The sequence below is a fragment of the Vigna unguiculata genome, chromosome 9 (assembly GCF_004118075.2).
Source record: "Vigna unguiculata cultivar IT97K-499-35 chromosome 9, ASM411807v1, whole genome shotgun sequence".
In the NCBI taxonomy this organism is placed as follows: Eukaryota; Viridiplantae; Streptophyta; class Magnoliopsida; order Fabales; family Fabaceae; genus Vigna; species Vigna unguiculata.
Genome location: NC_040287.1, coordinates 41,369,823 through 41,388,568, shown reverse-complemented (window position 1 = coordinate 41,388,568; position 18,746 = coordinate 41,369,823). Strand labels below are relative to the sequence as shown.

Genomic DNA, 18,746 nt, shown 5'->3' with positions numbered 1-18,746 from the left:
GTGCTTTTGGCAATGGTGGTTAAGATGTTATAATATTAATAAATAATTTATATCAAACACCTATAACAATTAATAAAGGGCTTTAACTATTTTGTATGTGTATTTTTTTTTTTCAGAAGAGAAACTTAATCGCTAACAATTCACGAACAAATAATTTATTTATATATACCTATTAATAATATAAAAAACAGTTTGTATAAATATTAAATTTTTAACTCGATTAAATAAAATAATACGATTCTGTTAAAATTCACGTTACATGAGGAGTTTCTTTCTTCATCTACCCTTCACCACTTTGACTATATATGATATTATATTTGGTAGGAGGAAGGTATAATTCCATTACATAAGGTATTGTTCATCGTGTCGTATTCACCAATTGGTGAGTTTGTTTATTCACACTGACATTTTGACTTATAGAAATTAAATAAAAGAACATATATATATATCCTTTTGAAAAAATAATGCTGCACATTATATAAGAAGAGTCAGTTTTCTAAGACTTAACGCGTTGAATATTTAGATATTAATTTAATAATCATGTATAGCAAATATTTGATTTATAGAATTCATATTTATATAAAAAATAATAATAAAGAAAACAAGTATAAAAACTCACTGTAGATAATAAGTTGATCCCTATGATAGCTTGATTATTCATCTAACTAAACATTTCCAAAGAAAGAAAGTTGTTTATTAGAATTATTTAAAAATATAAATACTATTTTAACATCGATTTAATACATTCATTACTTAAAATTAAATATTATTACTTGTAAATGGGCAAAATTGTTTGTACAAACTTTTTTTTTCAATTTATAATCAACATAATATTCTTATTTATAAATAATTTCTGTGAATAATTCTTATTCGAATCACACCACATTGAGGCAAGTGATTGTGTAATGTGTTGCTCTTCCGCACACCTCAAAGTTACAATGCAAATATATAATTCCACAGGATTGAGCTTCATTTCATCAAAACTTTGCGTCTCAAGAATACTTTCCCCCTCGCCATTAAAAATCACTGCAAGTTCTTTCCCAGAAGAAACAGCTGAAGAACACTCAAAACCTTTCAGGAAACATTTTTAACTGAACAGCAAGCATTATAGTATAATCTAGACATGCAATTGTACTCGTGGTATGTAAAATGTCAACGGTTCAAGGTTTGGTTCCAGGAAATGGTAGCTAGTAGTGCATTAAGAAAATGGAAAAGCAACGAAACTCCAAAAAAAGTCGTAAGAGAAAAACAATCAGTGATATTAATGGACAAAATATCTCGGAAAACATGATAAACAAGACACGTGAAGATCCAAATTCAATTTCCACTAGTACACTATTAAATATAACTAGTAGAAAAAGGAGCAAGTTTTCACACTTCACCTTGGATGTGATATAGTATAAAAGGCTAGATCCCAGCACCGACTAAAGGTTCACACACCTTGGCCATGTTTTTCTTTGGGGAAATGATTCGAGAGAAGTCAAATGAATTTGAGAGAGAATAGAAGAGATATACAAGTACGAGTGTTTTTTGTCTTAAATGATTTGGAGATAAAAGTGAAGACATGTAATAGAATTTATGAAAACTTGTAAATTATTTGATTCATATAATAAATAAATAAAATATTTTAACAGATTAACTGAAAAAATAAGATTACATATTTATCCCCATGATCAAAATTAATAAAAAATGAATGTAACTAATTAAAATTTATTTAAAATAAAATACTGATTTCCCTCCCTCAAATACTCTTTCTCATTTATCATCACTAAATTCAAACATGTCATTCTGAAATCCATTCAGAGAATTTCGTTCTTTTACGATTCATTTTTTTAAAATGATTTTCGGTGTCTTCTCTCATTGGTCTGAACGTTCTCTTAAATAAAGTTTTAGATTTGAATAAAACAATAGTTTTAGGTGTGTCAAAGGTTGATCGAGAGTATACTGTTAATAATTGCTATTTTCAGTACCTGTTTATAAACTTTGCCTTTTTCATCTGATTAAATTACCAGTTTGTTCTTCGAATGAATAGAAACCCTCGATTGAGTGTCAAATCACAATTTCTAAACAAAAAACTGTGAATCCAATAGAACATATTCCAAATGAATTGCAGTCAAAAAGAAGATTGAATTGCTTCCAATGCAGCATACCCATAGCACCATATATTTGTCTATGTATATTAGTATTTACACTTCCTAGTCGAGTCGAGAGAAGCAAAAATCCTATCACATTCCCTCTGTACCTTCGTTTTGTTCTCTCTCTCCATCATAGGGAGGGAGAAAGCAATTCATGGTCAACCCAACAACATTAAAGTCAACCTCTTCAATCGTCCACGTTTCCTCAATCAAACGTTTGTGATTTTGCTCTGCACCGTACCTATTAAGCGAGGCAATTGTGGTCCCACCGTGCGCTATGTTAATGCCATCTATGTACCTATAATCTTCGATCGAGGACTCCAATCTAGTTTCCCAGAACACGTACTCTTTCCCTTTCACGGGCTTCATCTTCACCAGCTTGGTGTCCTCGAATTTCACCAGCAGCCCCGTGCGTTGGCTAAAGTACCCCTTTATCGTGTGCATCACAATCTCAGTGTTGGAAGTGCTCTGTGCCAGAAGAAGCTGTTGAGCCGTTTGCAACTTCAGCATGAAACAAACCTCGTTGTTAATGATGTTCTCTCCCACACATTCTGCATCTAGGAACAAGTTTGCCGCACACCTTGGGTCCAGTCCCTAATAATAAATAATAACATGTGATGTGATATGATATGAGTATGATTAAAAAAATGATAAAATTAATGCATAGAATGTTGCATATTACCTGAAAGATGCGGCGAAGTGGTCTTGCAGGGGCTTTGATTGCATGAAAGGGTTGAGAAGAATTGTGGTTCCATGATACCTTACCGTCACATCCTGCACTCACCTTGTAACCGGAAACAACCAATTCCAAGCACCACATATCTGGGTTCTTCTGCCATAACACAAACCCTCCCACCTCAGGTTTTCCTCTTGCTTCAACTTCTTCATCAATCTCACCTTGTCGCATTTCCGAACCGCATATTCTCACTCGTCCAATTGCGTACATATTTTCCAGTGAATTCAATGCTGCAACCCCTCCCGTCGCTGCCACGTACTGCTGAACTATGTACTTCGCAGTCGAATCTTGCTGCATTCATCATCAATGAATGCACCACAGATTAATTAAGTTTATTAATTAGCTACCAAAATAATGCAATTCTAGATTAACTTTACAAATATGCGCAGTGAAACACACTTCCAAACCGAACAAATCATGCTTTCAAGACATTTGTAATAATGTTTGTGAATAACTAATCGAAAAAAAAAAAAAATCTACCGATGATATTTTGTTTATCGTAATCGGTGGCTGATCAGATTACAAGAGTGTCAAATTGAATAGATAATTGGTAATTAGGGCTTACAATGGAGCAATCTTTGAGGGGGCGAGTCAAAGCGCGGTCCGATGAAAGCTGAACAGGGATAAGGGGGGCACCAACAATCTTAAGCAGCACCAAAAATTCATTGTTCAATGATGATTTATCTGGAAATCGAGCATTCATGAGAGTTCGGAGATTCTGCCACCGATTGAAGCCATTGGACCCCATGCTGGTCAACATCTCATCAGGAATAGGCACCTCAAGCACCGTCTCCAACCCATCTTCCTTGTCAAAATTAGGACACAACTTCTTCATGATTCTATTTGAAAGGAAAATTAGTGTTAATGAGATTCAAATTAAAGGTGTTTGTAAAATAATGATGAAATCCTTAATTTTGAGGGCTAGCAAAAATAGAGGGACCCTCTCTCTTTCTGGGTAGAGGGTACCCCCTATGCCTGGGGAGGCTTTGGGTTAATTTGCTGAGATTACCAAATTACTTTATTTTGGGTCTATGTAATTCTCTCTCTAGTGAAAGGGTTCTTTTTCCTACGCCGTTCCATGCCCGTAGGAGTAGCTACGTGCATGGCTTTAAATTTTAATGTTTTAATACTAATCACTTCATAAATTTTAAATTTAACTGTATACCAAGAGGTCTCCTTTTTCTTCGTAAAAATGGGTGATGAGACAGTGACACTGAAACCAGTTAATTAAAACATAACTATGATTAACATTAATGGCAATAAAAATAACAATGATGATGAAAATGGAAAGTGTAAATATATGAATAATGGTGATGTCAATGTCGTAATAATGATAACAAAGTTATAACAATAAATAGCAATGTGGTTGAGGTTAAAAAAGAGCATATGACAAATAATGAATATCAATAAAATAGCAATAAAATTTAAATGATGACATTGTAATTTGTATTGGGATGAATAATATAATTTTCCATGAAGAACCGATATTTCTTATTTGTTTTATTTAAAAAAAATGAAGAGGATCTTTTCTCACAACTACTACCAAATCAGCATATAAAATTTGATATCCAGTGATACGATGTTAACACAATGATTTTTTTTTTATCTACCTTTGTATATATACGAACAAAAATATATAATTTTGAACTTTATTAACCTCATTTTAAAATTTATTTCACTATTTATTAATTATATTCCCTTTCTCTCCTTTTAAGTTAATTAAGTAACTAAGTTAAAATGTTCCTTATATATTGAATAAAATTATGTGAATAGTCCTTTTCAGTTCTTACCAAAACTTCTCTACCGTGGTGGTTGAATTCATCATCGTCGTTTATAAATTTCTAAAAGAATATAAAGGTGTCACATGCTGACACGTGGCATATAATTAATAATACGTATCGTTATTGTACCATTAACAGAAATAAACTAATTGTAATGAATTTTTTAAAATAAGGACTCAATTTAGTCAAATAAAAATGGAAAACCTAGTTGAGATTTCGTTATAAAAATGGGACTCCTAGAATGATTTAACCAATTATAAAATATTCAATTAGGAAGTTATACCACAATCTAAATGTACTCTCGATGGAAAACAAAAAGACAAGATTCTCCTCATCTTGAATTTGAAGTACTATTGGATACTTAGTGAGAGTGATGTATCTAATTATTCCTCAAAGGGATCAATTGAAGAATAGTCTCAAATTATCCTTCAAATTTATCATAAAAAAAAGAGTTATTGAATGTAAAAAAATATGCAATTGATGGTGAGGAATTCACCTTTATATATGATTTTTTTTTTCTAGGATTTATATGTCTTGTTTCCCGTTAAAACAATAATTATCAATGAACAAGAATTTAATGTCCACTTCCTTCGACTGTGGTTTATATTTAGAGGTTTTTCGAAAGTCTTTGTAGATGAGACTATAACAAATATATATATATATATATATATATATATATATATATATATATATATATTCAGCTAAATTTTTTTTTAAATGCACCCAACTAACTAAATCGTTAACGGAGAGATCGTTAATTATTGAAGTATTAGATTCAACCTCAACCATTAAAATATACTCTAAACTTATATTGAAGATAGGAAGTATAACAATGATAATAATAATTAAAAAAAATTGTGAGATGTTAACCTAGTGGAAGCAAATAACTCCTCTATGTTTCTTTATGCTGTGTTCACTTGGACACCATATTTACTGTTCACATAGAAATGAGAGAAATGATTTGCATGTGATACGGTTAACATATTTGAGAGGGAGAAAGTAAGAAATAAATTCTCATATTTTTCGATTCTCTTTCCTATGTTATGATCAGAGAGAATATTAATATTAGACAGATTACATTTATGTTTTGAATTTATTTTTTCAATTTAATTATGATAATAATGGAAAAAATATGACTTTTAAAATTATTTTTATATAAACGATTAGTATCGAAAATTTCAAAATTTTCATAAAAGAATTAAAAAGTAATTATTAATTTTCAATTTTTTATTAAATTCTTTTATAATTCTTTTATTAAAATATGTTATTTTAATATATTTTTTTCTAAAATAAATCTAATTCATCTCATTATAATTTTAAATTATTTTTAAAATCAATGATAATTTAATAATCTTATTTTTCTCTCCATTATACTTAATTTTTAATATATCACATTTATCAAATCACTCAGAAACTTTACTTATAAATTCATCTACTTCTATTTCTAAATCTCTTAAAAGCGAACAACACAAATCTCATCCCCTGATCCATTTAAATTCATCATATCTCTTTCCCTCAAATCAAACTTCACATTTGAACACATCCTTAACTATATTTTCATCAAATGGATGGGGAATATTTGATTAAACATATGGAATGACATCATATTTATGCTATGGTCCAAAACAAACGGCATGTCTCGAATCTTTGATTTGGTACAGAATTGCAGGGTTTTTGGTTGAAGACCCAACACTCTCATGCAGAAGCACCACAGTTCATTTCATGATTCTATGAATTGATAAAAGAAAAAAAGTGAATAAGAATTTTTCAAATACAATATATGTGGATAAGAAGATGCAGTGCAAACGCCAAAGGCTACGTCGGGTGGATTTTGCGCTTGTTTGGAAGTGAGTGGCATTTGGGTGTGAGATGGATATCACGAGAAATAATTATTTTTATATTTTTTTTCACTGATTTTTTAAAAAATATGTCAATTTATTTCTTATTTGTATGAATACGTGTCTGAAAATAAAAAGTAGTAAAATATAACGCGTGTGATGACGCAAAAGAGGTGTGGGCTGAGTCAAGTGTGGAAAAGCATGCAATTTGAATGTTGTTTGGAAATGGTTGTCCATTTGTGATAGGTCCGACCCATATCATATCCGGTTACCATTACCAAGTCTGTGTTGGGAGGTATGGTGCCAAAATATACGGCCATCCCAGTACGTCGAAAAACGTAGCTGTTGAAAAAGATAGATCATTCTTTTGCGGTTGGGGATATACTCTTTTGAACTCGTCAACGCTATCCTGGACACACCTTGTTTTCCATTAAACAAAATTTCTGGACAACTAACTCACATTTAGATCAAATTTCCATAATTATTTATAACAATAAAACATAAACTTCAAAATAACCCAAAACTTACTCCAAAAATTTACACTCCTTGAGTAATTTTTGTCTGAATAAACAAAATTGTACCCAGCTTTGTTTCATAATTTATCCAATCTTAGTTCTTTCAAAATAAAAACTCCAAGATGATGATTTTTCTCAGCTTGTATTCTCTCCAATTTTGATTAATAAGTAAAAAAATCTTTTCATAAAACTGGATAAGACATACAAATTATTTTGTTCTGATAAAAAAAACTTTTTTTTTTTTTACTTTTTCAGTAAAACAAAAGCAAAAGAAAAAATGAAGTGAAAGCTTGATTCGTTTAAAATTTTAAATTCAGTGGCTGTTCGGTTGATTACACCAGGTACCAACACCTTTCGCATAACATTTAGCATACTGAGTTTTCAATTGTCGACATTAAGTATATTTAATGTATAGCATGGTGCTAATCCTTTTTTTCTGGGAAGGTGAGATTCTTGAAATTATGTGCGTGTCTTCATTACGTAACTGAACCCTAAATCACTGTCATTTTCGAACAGCTAGCATATCCTGAAGGCCATTTCTTCCAGTGCCAACCACACTCTCAATCACTTGGATTCAGTCCATATTCTCAATTTCCTTTCTTCTTAATTCTTAACATATTACTCTATACATCAATGCCGGCCATTCTTATTCTATTATATTTCTCTTTATTATAAATATATTCTTAACCCTAAACTGTTTAATACGTGCCATTTTTTCTTTAGTTTCCGACCATTACCACACCATGTCCAAACGATTCAAATTCAAATTCAATGTCCCTTCCTTTCAAATATGTCGCTCAAAAGATCTTTCTTCTTTCCCAGGAAACCCCGTTCCTGCCATATACCGTCTCTCTCCCGTTAACCACAACGCACGTTATCCCAACCTTCCTTCTCCGTCATCGTCCAAGATAACGTCGTCCATTTCGCAGGGGTGCAACATGTGCCGTGACAAGGAGCCCAAGAAAGCGAGATCCAGAAGCCGGAAAGGCACGTCGAGCGTTCCGTCGAGGCGAAGCGATTTTCTAATGGACAGCGTCGAGGAAGAGGAAAGCGAGACTCTGATTTCTTGCTTGACGAGTTTCTCCGACGAGATTTGTCACGACGAGGTGAGAGATTTGAGAAACAGTAGGCACAGGAGGAAGACGAGCAGCGTGAAGAAGGTTCAGAGCGTGAGGTTTCGGAGCTCTTCGGAGAATCGAGGAGGAGCGGGAACGACGGAGAAGGTGAAGAAGGCGTCGACGACGGTGACGCGGAGCAATGTTGAGGGGAAGGTGAGGGAGAGCTTTGCGGTGGTGAAGAAGTCGAAGGATCCTTACGAAGACTTCAAGAAATCGATGATGGAGATGATAACGGAGATGGAGATGTCTGAGGCGGAAGACCTGGAACAGCTTTTGCAGTGTTTCTTGGCGTTGAACTCGCGGAGTTACCATGCAGTCATCGTTAGAGTTTTCATGGAGATTTGGCAACAAATGTTCGTGTGGAACCCAAAGTCCGTGAAAAATCTCACGGACGTTAAAAATGATGCGGAGAAGTAAATTGTGCTTTGTTTTAGCTTACTTTAATGTGAATGAGTAGTCTTAGGATGCTTGATTTATTTTTGCTTTGAAAATTTATTCATATATACCTTTAATTTAATCTGCTTTGATTCTAGTTAGAGAAATATTAAGAAAAGAGATGAGTGTGAGTGGAATGCATATGATGTAATAAAAAAAGAGTTGAGTGTTATACAAACTATTGTTTTTATATATGTGTATATGAGTCAAATTTTACAGTGATTAAACAAAGTGATTCTAGTGTAGGTTAATCTCAAGATTCTTGGACACAGACGTAAGGAAATGCTAATTTATGTAGTTTGTCATCAATATACATACTTTCTATAAGGAAATATTTGTTTTTATTACAGAGTATTTGAATCGTATAATGATTGTTATTTATTAAAAGTTGGAAAATGAAAAAATATATGTAATTCAAAATAATTATAAGAAATTATAGTGACAATAACTAGTATACATAATATGGATTTGATTTATTTTAAAAAATTAATATTTATAAAATTAAAAAATATAAATTAATTGCATTTTTTATTATATTAAAAAAAATAATATATATATATAGTTTATAAAATAATTATAACAATTTCAATAGTATTTGTTAAGTTGAAATGTATTTTTTAAAGTTAGAAATAATAAAATCTTATTTAAAATTAATAATTGTTAAATAAAATTATCTCAATAAATTAAAGAGATCAATTTTAAAATAAAATTTAGATTCATTTTAACATAAATTATTTTATTAATAAATAAAATTATTTTATTTTTATGTTTTTTTTAAGTCTTCCAAATCTTATATTATGTACGTGTGTCTGTGTGTGTTTTTTTATAAATATATTAAATGAATATCTTTATGGATAATGTTAAAGTTTTGAAAAAATAAAATGAATGAATATATAAAGTATAGTATCATTAGTGTCTACTTTTATTAGTGTTTTCTTTTGTAAGCCGTGAGACTTTTGATTGTAATAAATCAAGACTCACGGTTAAATGTTAAGTGTGAATTTCAGTTGTCAAAATGAGTTGAATTGGCTTATCATAGATTTGGATCGGGTTGGATTAAAATTTTCTTACAAATTTTAATATGGGTTGATTTTTGACCCGGCTCATTTAGAACTTGGCTCATCCGGGTTGAATCCGTGGTGAGTCGGGTTTGCTCACCAACCCGCATACAAAAGGGTGACACAAGTGTTTTAATTTTATTTTTATTAAGTTGGACTTTAAATTTGGGTAATGTTAACTTGTTTTTTTATCCAACACATAAATAATTTGTATTTTTTTATTTTTGTTTGTATTTGGATTGTATTAAAGTTTATTTAGACTTTAATTAGAATTACAATTTATTTATTTTTTTACTACAAAAAATATTAAAAAAAATATTTTTTTTAATTAAGTGAACCAGTGAATCAACTCGTTTAACCCATCAACCCGTGGTGGGTCGGGTCGGATTCAAATTTGTTGGCTCGTTAAAAAAGTAAGCCGGATTATATTGACTCACTAAATCATCAACCCGTGGTGGGTCGAGCCGGGTCATGTAGAATTACCCGTTTTGACGACTCTAGTGTGAATAGTTTAAAAACTCAATTTTGTCTAAAAAAAACTCAGTTTTGTTCGCACAAAATAAACGACATTAATACTTTAATATATAGTTTTTAAAATAAGCTGTCTTGCCTATTTTGAAGGACCATGTATATTTATATTGTCCTTCAAAAGTATTGCGGTGGTTTAAATGTCCCACACAAATATAATAAGTATTATGCATTATTATTTTTACTTCTTTTAGACACATTGATATTAATCCACTCACGTAGTGGTAAATCATTGAATTGATTAGGTGGTCATCATACTTCAAAAATTTCTATTTTTTCTTTTAAATTATATGTAGTATATGGAAATTTTACTTTTAGACAAATTTTAGTTTATATAACTTTTTTTTTTCAATTATAAGAATGTATATTGGAAATTGATGAAATTAAATTATATAATTTTTATTTCTTTTATAAAACATAACAAATAATATTATTAAGTAATAAAATGTAAAACTAAACATAATAAAGAATGAACAAAAATTATTAAGATATTTTTTTTTTATTTTTTTCCATCGTCTTAAGTTTTTTGGATATTGTACTTATTCTTTATTTTTATATGTTTTTCTTTGTTTATAAAGAAAAAAAAGCATAAATTCATTATTTATTTTCTTTTTCATTTTTTATATGTTTTTTTTTCATTATTTAAAAAAAAAAATCTCTTATCTTACATGATAATAGTCAAATATTAATTTATTGGTTTATATATTTTTTATCTTACGAATCATTTATATATTATTTTTTATGAATATAAAAAAATTAATATACATATTTTTTAATAATTTATTTTTAATTGTGCTTTTGATTATTTTATATTTTTTAGTAATTTTTAAGTATTTGATTAAATTATGATAAATTATTTTTTAGTTTTATATTATTTTTTTAAAACATAAATATATTGATAAAAAATAAAATAATATATTCATTATTTAAAAATAATAAAATATAATTTATTAATGAAAACGAAAATAGAACAAACACATGATTATAATCGGCATTTTACCCTAGAATACTCGTTGTAATTCAACTTTAAAGTGTTGTTTCCTTGTAAATATGAGAAGTTTAATTGCATAATCACTATTACAGATTTTCGAAGTTTGATCGTTCTACATATTTTGCACTTTTAATTAGTGTAAAATGTGTCATTTTACATCAATTAGAATAACAATTTTACAAAAATGATGAAAAGAAATGACAAAATTCAGTGTATTCCATAAGCAAGGTATAAAATTAATTTTAGAATAATTATTAGCTGATGTTAATTACCCTTACCCTTTCTATATCAACATTGATGATTAAACCACGTATAATATACACATTAATTATTTTTAAAGCCCATGGTATAATAGTATTCATTCTTAATATAATTTCAATACATCATTTGTAGCTTTTTAAACATTTAAGTTCCATTTTATTTTAATTTTCATGTATGTAAAACAACTACAGTGTCTTATTTGTCATTTATTTTAGATATTGACGCATCCTTCACGACAACAACTTTATTTCTTACACCACGATACAAATAAATAAATTAAGATACTTGATTCATAAAAGTTTACAAGCTATTTTTTATTTATTTATTTATGTTCAACCTCATTATGTCATCGTTCTGAACATGTCTTATATTTACAAAATAAACACTTAAATTGTGGTTATGAAACCATCAAATTTAAATATTTTCAGTTGTAAGAAGGAATATTAAAATTCCTACAAACTGAAAACAATAAAATAAATTTGAAGGAAAAAAATTTAAGATCTAATAAAATACAAAAAACATAATGGAAATCATTGAAAACTAGGAAAAAAAATAACAGAAAATCTGATTGAAATTGTTGCAAGTTATAAGCAATAAGGATTCTTAAATCTTATTGATGTCCCTGGTGGATTTTAATTGTTAGAAAACTAAATGTAACATCAAATAGTGAAAGTTTAGTTTTCGTACAAGTTACCAAACGAATAAAAATGAAAACTATATGTCAACTTATAGTTTAAATGCTTCGTTTTGTGTATTCAAATACAAAATTTATAATATTTAAAATAAAAATTATAAACAAAGTCACTGGATTCGGAAGTCGAGAAACGATAAATATATATTTTTTAATTTCAAATTCAGAAGAAAAACTATGACTTTAAACCATATTTGTAAGAAAGTAATTTTAAGTTAAAAAAAACAGATGAAGACAAAACATATTATATAAAAACAAATGACTAGTTTTAATCTTATTTTGTTTTAAAAAACTTATTTTTGTCTTTAAACGTTAATATTATAATTATATTATCATCTTAAAATTTAAATAAAGTTATATGTCATCTCTGTATCGGCCATTTTAAATTAACCTAAATCGAATTTGTTATACTAGTTTGATTAATTTAGAGAATATAACAATGCAATCTTAATTTATGTTATTAAATAATTGCATGTAAAACACATTTCCCCTTTGTAGTTACAGGGATTAAACATATAGCTAATCACATATCCATATTTTCGATTTTTTTTATAATCTAAAAAATGTGTTATTTGTTTCTATGTATTTGTAAAGAAATTTTAAATACTATTTTTTCACTTGCTTTTTAAATGTATATTTTAAATAATATTTGTAATTTAAAAAAAAAAGTAAATTGTGTATGTACTGACCATTTATAGTAAGCCCTGAAAAGGCTAAACATAATAATTTGGTCGATTTTTGTATTACCTAATTAAAAAACCACGTATAGAATGACTTACGGTTAGTTGATATTATAAACTTTTGTCCACTAACAAAACGTGTTTTTATTTTATTTTAAAATAATTGAAAATTCTTTCATTCTGAATTGAAATAATTTAAATGTGATTTGATTTTAAAATCAAAGATGAAAGGATAAAAAATAGTATAATTCGAATATATTTATTAAGAATTTGGGAAAAATGTGTAAACTGTTTCCTACATATTGATTTATTTTTATTAGATTTTTTTAATAAAATATTCAATAATTATTATTTTCAATATTTTTGATAAATTTGCATAATAAAAGTAAAAAAAAATTCTAGCTTTTCTTCATGAACAATTTATAATTTTTTTATAAGAAATAAATATAGAAAAGAAAATTAAATTTTTTTCCTAAACAAAGATACAATAAGTCTATATTTATGTAAGTAACAGTTTAAAAAACAGAAGAAAGTTACCTTACCAAGGGTGATATCCCCCTTGGCGCCTTTTCCCATTTTCGAAAGCGTTTGCCGCCATTTCATTAGGGTATAATGATGCAACGACCCCTTTTTATTTGCATAGTCTTGCGGCTTTCGTTTCCAAAGCAAAGATCCTGATTCAACCAAACTCTCAAACTCAGTTCAGAATCATCCATGGAGAGCGACGATGACCTCGCGCTATTGCCTTTATCTCCTGTCCACGAACGAAAGCTGAAGCGTTTGAAGAAAGCAAGTAAGGTTCCCGAACCTTCTCATCCTCCATCATCGCCCGCTGTTTCCTATGAATCCAGAAAAGGCGAAGAACACTTCACGGCGTCAAACGGAGGATTTGGGTCCGATCATGAAGATCAGGTACCCAGCCTCAGCCCAAGTCCTCGGTCCGACTTTCCAAGAGGCGTAACCGTCAAAGATGATGATTTGGGCGCGAAGAGGGTTCTCGATTTTGATTCTGTAATTCAGGAACACGAAAAGGTTGATGGTGAGAGTCAAGAGGTTAGTGATTTTGATTCTGTAATTCAGGAACAGGAAAAGGTTGATGACGAGAGTCAAAAGGTTAGGGATCTGAAGACCGGCGATGACTTTACGGCTTTGAATACCGACGAAGTAGAGAGGAAACGACCTAGTTTAACTGACAGGCTAGAGAACAAAAAGAAGAGGATTGTCAACAGTGATGGGAGTGAAAAGAAGTCTAAAGAATCTGCCATCAATAAGAGAAAGGCCGAGAAGGTGGATAACTGCATTTGCCTATTTTGTTAGACGTTTTTGAGTATTGATGCTTATGGTTTCGGAATTGCTAATTTGGGGATTTTATGATCTAACAGGAAAGGCGAGAAACCATGCAAAATCTTCGAGCCGAGTCTCAAAGGCTCCTTCGAGGTACGGATTAAGTTTTAAGCTGTAATTAACTTTTCGATCTAGTGCTGATTCGAGTTTCTACATGATCTAACTGTTTGCTGTGATTTTAATAGAAACTAGAGATGCTGCCTTTAAACCTGCTCCTCTCGTTCAAAAGCCAATTTCTTCGATATTGGATAAGATTCGGCAGAGGAAATTGGAGATTTTAAAGAAGTAGGTGGATTTGCATAAAGATTTTGCTTAGCACCCATTTTTAACCTTAGAAAACACACTTATATTCACTTGGTTTGTAGATCTAGTGCTTCTTCTGAAGATGATGACGATACCCTGATGGATGAGGGGGTAGCTGATTATGTAGAAAAGGATGAACCGGAACAAATGGCAGCTACATGCCCTACACCCGCGAAGAGTGATTCTGGGACGTCTAATGTTGAATCTGGCGCTGCTAAAGATAATCTTTGTTCTGGAAGCATTCTTTCTCCCACTGTGAGTCAATCTATGCAATTTAGTGTGAGATAATGTTTCATTTTTATTATGAAATGCCATTAGGTGTTTTCTTCTGCTCACACTAGCGGAAATGTAATGTGTTAATTTTGGTCATGTTTTTGGGAGTGTGGCATTTGTATGTGCTATACTGAGTTTTTTTTCTTCTAAGTGTGTGTATTTTGAAACATTTTTAAATCACATCTCTATTAAATTTCAGACCTTCGGTTCGGAGTCTGAACATGCATTCCGAGCTCCTATTGGTGATACACAGGTTTTCCATCAGTCTGTTTCTGAGATCCTTGCCGTTAGCTGTCGATTTTGTACACTAATTGCTTGTTTATATGCAATTTCCAGGAACTCTTCTCTGATTCTGAAAGAAGTGACACTAAGGAAGATGCTGTAAACGAGAAGTCAAACAATCCTCCGGAAGAAGTTTTTGCCCCATCAATGCTATCAATGAACTTAAAACTTGATTCTGCTTATCCTGATGATGATGTGTAAGTGTTTGATTTTATTTCTTGCTTTATCAAAAGATTTGCTAACGCAGAATCACATTGAATGTTCAGTACTCCATTGCCATCTATGATTATATTGTCAATACTACACTACTATGAAGCTTGCGTTATTATTTAATTTTTCTTAACTGTGGTTCTATTAAAATCTTGAAAACACATAGAAATTAGTCAAATTTCAATACGTCGTGGTCTTGTGTCTGCAAACTCTTGTTATGACGTAAAAGATGGTAATTGATATGTAATATTGATCCGTGGATCTTTTTCTTTGGCAAAACGCGACTTCTAAATTTTGCCAACGAACTGGTTAGTGGTTACCTTTGCCTCACTTTGTTCTAAAATACAAAACATTGACAACTTTTTTCCAGCTCTTCTGATGAGGAGGACAATGACAAGGAGAACGTAGATCCACGTGTACATGGATCAGTTGACTTGACTTTACTGCCGAATGGAGATCCTGTCAGGGCTTTTGTTGATGAAGAAGCAGAAGAGGAGGATGACAGTGATCATGATCTACAGCGCTTCCAAGATAATGAAGGTGAAGAAGACGATGATGATGATATTGAGGAACTTAATGACATGATTGCAACTCAATACGATGAAAAGCCAAATGATAAAGAAAAGCGTGACCAACTTCATCAACAGTGGCTTCAGCAACAAGATACAGCTGGAGTGGATAATCTACTCCAGAAACTAAATTGTGGCTCAAAATTGAAAGAAACACCATTGATTGAAGAGGAAGATGAGGAAAGCAGAGAAAATGAAAGTGATGATGACGATGAAAATGATGAAGCTGAAGAATACGCTGCTCCAGCAGAATCCTTGAAGGCCACTTTGAAAAAGATGAAGCAGATGATCCCACTGATGTTTTCAGATAAAGATGATAAATATGTATCATCTGATGATGAAGAAACTGAGAAGCTAGCTAGACAATGCCTCTATTATAAAACTGTGAGTTCTCACTTCTAAGCAAACCGTAATGAATGCTTACTGCAGATATTATGTCTTCTATAAATGTGCTGAAGTTTACTATCACTTTTTTTAACTTAAATTCATATAATTTGCATCTCCGTGTGTACTGATATACTCATGTAATCAAATAGGAATTGATCTAATTATTGTTATGTGCTAGCAGGAAGAGAAAGCTACATTCTTTTCACCAGCTGAGGACGAAAGTAGCAGGGGTGTTTTCAGTCTCATAAAGAAATTAAATGTGCCCGATTCTAAGAGAAAAGGAAGAACTACTTGTAAGTTTTACAAGTTCCATTTTCACCACATTGCAGTGAGCAAAACCTGTGCAATGTATATCAATAAAGCTTCTAGGTCGTGAGAATACTAATGGTTTCTGCCATTAATTTATGCTGCAGCCATGTTTGCTATGCCAACCAGTGGACAGAGCATACAAATACCATCAAAGGTTGGTTATTTTTAGTCTGTTAAATGTAGCACTATGAAGCTATTTACTTGTTAAACGCCCCTTTATATTACATGCGTCATACTCTATATGTTTAAATACTTATCTGAACATACTTAGATCACAAAAGTGCGTTTTCATTATCTTCAATTATATATTATGTGCCAATTCTTAGTTTTTTTTTATATATTTTAAATATTGCAGTCATCTTTTGTCGGTCGGGCTTCAGATCGTTTTATGCCCACCTCTCGAAAGCATGGATCATGCAAAGTCCGATCATTTGTATTTGGGCGAGATGACAGCGACAGCAGAAGTTCATATTTGATATCAGAGGATTCGTCTGATGCGGTAATAACTAGCTGAAAAATATGCCATAAACCTTTCTGTTGTTTTTGAAAAATTGTTGCCATTACTTCAGACTTCAGAGAGATTGTTTTGAAATACTTCTAGTGCAAAACGCGCGTAAATCCTTTTTATATTACTTAAAAATGGGCTAAAACCAGTATGTTTTCATGAACTTTTCTGTGATTATCTTAAAGAAAAAAATGTTTTTCTAGAAATTAAATTTTGTTTATGTTAATTGTAAAATTTTGGTGAAATTATTGACATCTTTTATACATTAATTTATGCATATATTTCTTAGTTTATAATCTTTTTATTTTTATATTTTAGAGAGATGTTTATTCAGAAACACTTATTATTTTTATAGTTTTCCTTTTTTACAACATAATCATTTCTGATGGATATATGGTAGTTTTATTAATGAGCATCAAATACTCTTCCAAATATTTTTGTGAGGTGTCTCAACGTTCTAACAATAATAATTAATCTTATAGAAATAATATTTACAACATTTCTTTTGCATCTGTTTAGCAATTACTATTAGCATAACAGTAGTAATTTCGTTTGGAGTTTGATACTCTGATGATACGATAATAAGCACGCAACTTTTAACTCTTTACTTGACATTGTTGTGCTTGCGTCTTGGTCAATTTGCTAATCTGGAATATGTGCTTCTTTTCCCAATGAGCTTAACAGATTCCAAGGGAGAGTCAACCACCGAAAGCGGCTTCTACCAAGTTCCAAAGAAATACACAGAACAGAAATACTACCTCGAATTCTGTATCTCAAGAGTCAAATGTATCGCTTTTGGAAATATTGAGGAAGTCTTCCCATCATACAGAGCACAGTATGCAGAATTCCAAAGTTCAACCAAAGGCATCAATATTTGATGCATTCAAGTTAGTGAAGAAGCCAACCAAGGCGTAGGGCAGAGAGTTTGATGAAAATTCGGTCATATTCGTATGGTTAAACCTTTAAACCTTCATCATTATCATCTAATTTATTTCCACCCCTGAAATAATTGAAAAAAGATAAATTCAGCGTATGTGAACTAATGGTTAAGTAAAGTAACCTTGTTTTTTTTTTCGTTCTGTAAAATTCTTTTTTGCTTTTATATTCTTCTACTCTTAAAATTCTTTTCAAATGCATAGAAGAAAAAGAAACAGATTATGTTTTTCAATTTTTAATGTGCCAAAAGCAATTGTCACAAGTAACAAAAGTAGTAATTTTCACAAAATATTGGAGACTTCTTCACTTTTTGCATCGACACAGATTGTGGTTGTACTACTGCTGAGGCAATTACTTCTTGCACCCGTCATTTTCTTTCTGCACCCCATCAATTTCGGAATTCATTTTTGAAACATAATAAACAATTGCCTTATGCTAGATTTTACAAGTCAATAACATTAACGGGAACAACACAGTATTAGTCAAATTTATTTATAATTTATGAAGGCCAATGTTATTTTATCGTTTCACATGCTTTGAGGACAGTGCACCGTCGTTGCATACACGCAAATTCCCAATCCGACATCTGGCTGGAGTTCGAGGTTGAAAATGAAACGAAATAGGTAAAGTTGAACTAAAGGATAAGACGAAATTAACAATTTAGTTTTTAAGATTATATTATACTATTAATTGTTGAAATCAGTAAATCTTCTGAAAATTTAGATATTAGATTTTAAGTCTTCCTAATTACTAAATATATATTACTACCATTATCACTTAAATCTCGGATTAGCAATTAAAGCTAGAAACATAATTGTTTTTATTTTTTTTAAATAGTCATTATCTTGGATTAGGTACTTT

The 18,746-nt window shown here is 30.7% G+C and overlaps 3 protein-coding genes across 3 annotated transcripts; 2 read left to right on the top strand and 1 right to left on the bottom strand.

Moving 5' to 3' along the window:
* Positions 1-2,047: 2,047 nt before the first annotated feature.
* On the bottom strand, positions 2,048-3,862 carry LOC114164466. The gene is made up of 3 exons (XM_028049153.1): positions 3,437-3,862; positions 2,818-3,162; positions 2,048-2,729 (listed from the first exon to the last, which is right to left on the bottom strand). The coding sequence occupies exons 1-3, from the start codon at positions 3,704-3,706 to the stop codon at positions 2,226-2,228; spliced, it is 1,119 nt and encodes a 372-aa protein (XP_027904954.1). The 5' UTR covers positions 3,707-3,862; the 3' UTR covers positions 2,048-2,225.
* Positions 3,863-7,618: 3,756 nt separating this feature from the next.
* On the top strand, positions 7,619-8,772 carry LOC114164333 (transcription repressor OFP7-like). Its single transcript, XM_028048967.1, has one exon. It carries the CDS (start codon positions 7,749-7,751, stop codon positions 8,538-8,540), a length of 792 nt encoding a protein of 263 aa, XP_027904768.1. The 5' UTR covers positions 7,619-7,748; the 3' UTR covers positions 8,541-8,772.
* A 4,629-nt stretch (positions 8,773-13,401) lies between these two features.
* On the top strand, positions 13,402-18,026 carry LOC114162096 (glutamic acid-rich protein). Its single transcript, XM_028045873.1, has 11 exons — positions 13,402-14,054; positions 14,150-14,204; positions 14,297-14,396; positions 14,477-14,669; positions 14,887-14,940; positions 15,024-15,166; positions 15,550-16,132; positions 16,317-16,428; positions 16,549-16,598; positions 16,800-16,943; positions 17,634-18,026. The coding sequence occupies exons 1-11, from the start codon at positions 13,482-13,484 to the stop codon at positions 17,862-17,864; spliced, it is 2,238 nt and encodes a 745-aa protein (XP_027901674.1). The 5' UTR covers positions 13,402-13,481; the 3' UTR covers positions 17,865-18,026.
* Positions 18,027-18,746: the final 720 nt, after the last annotated feature.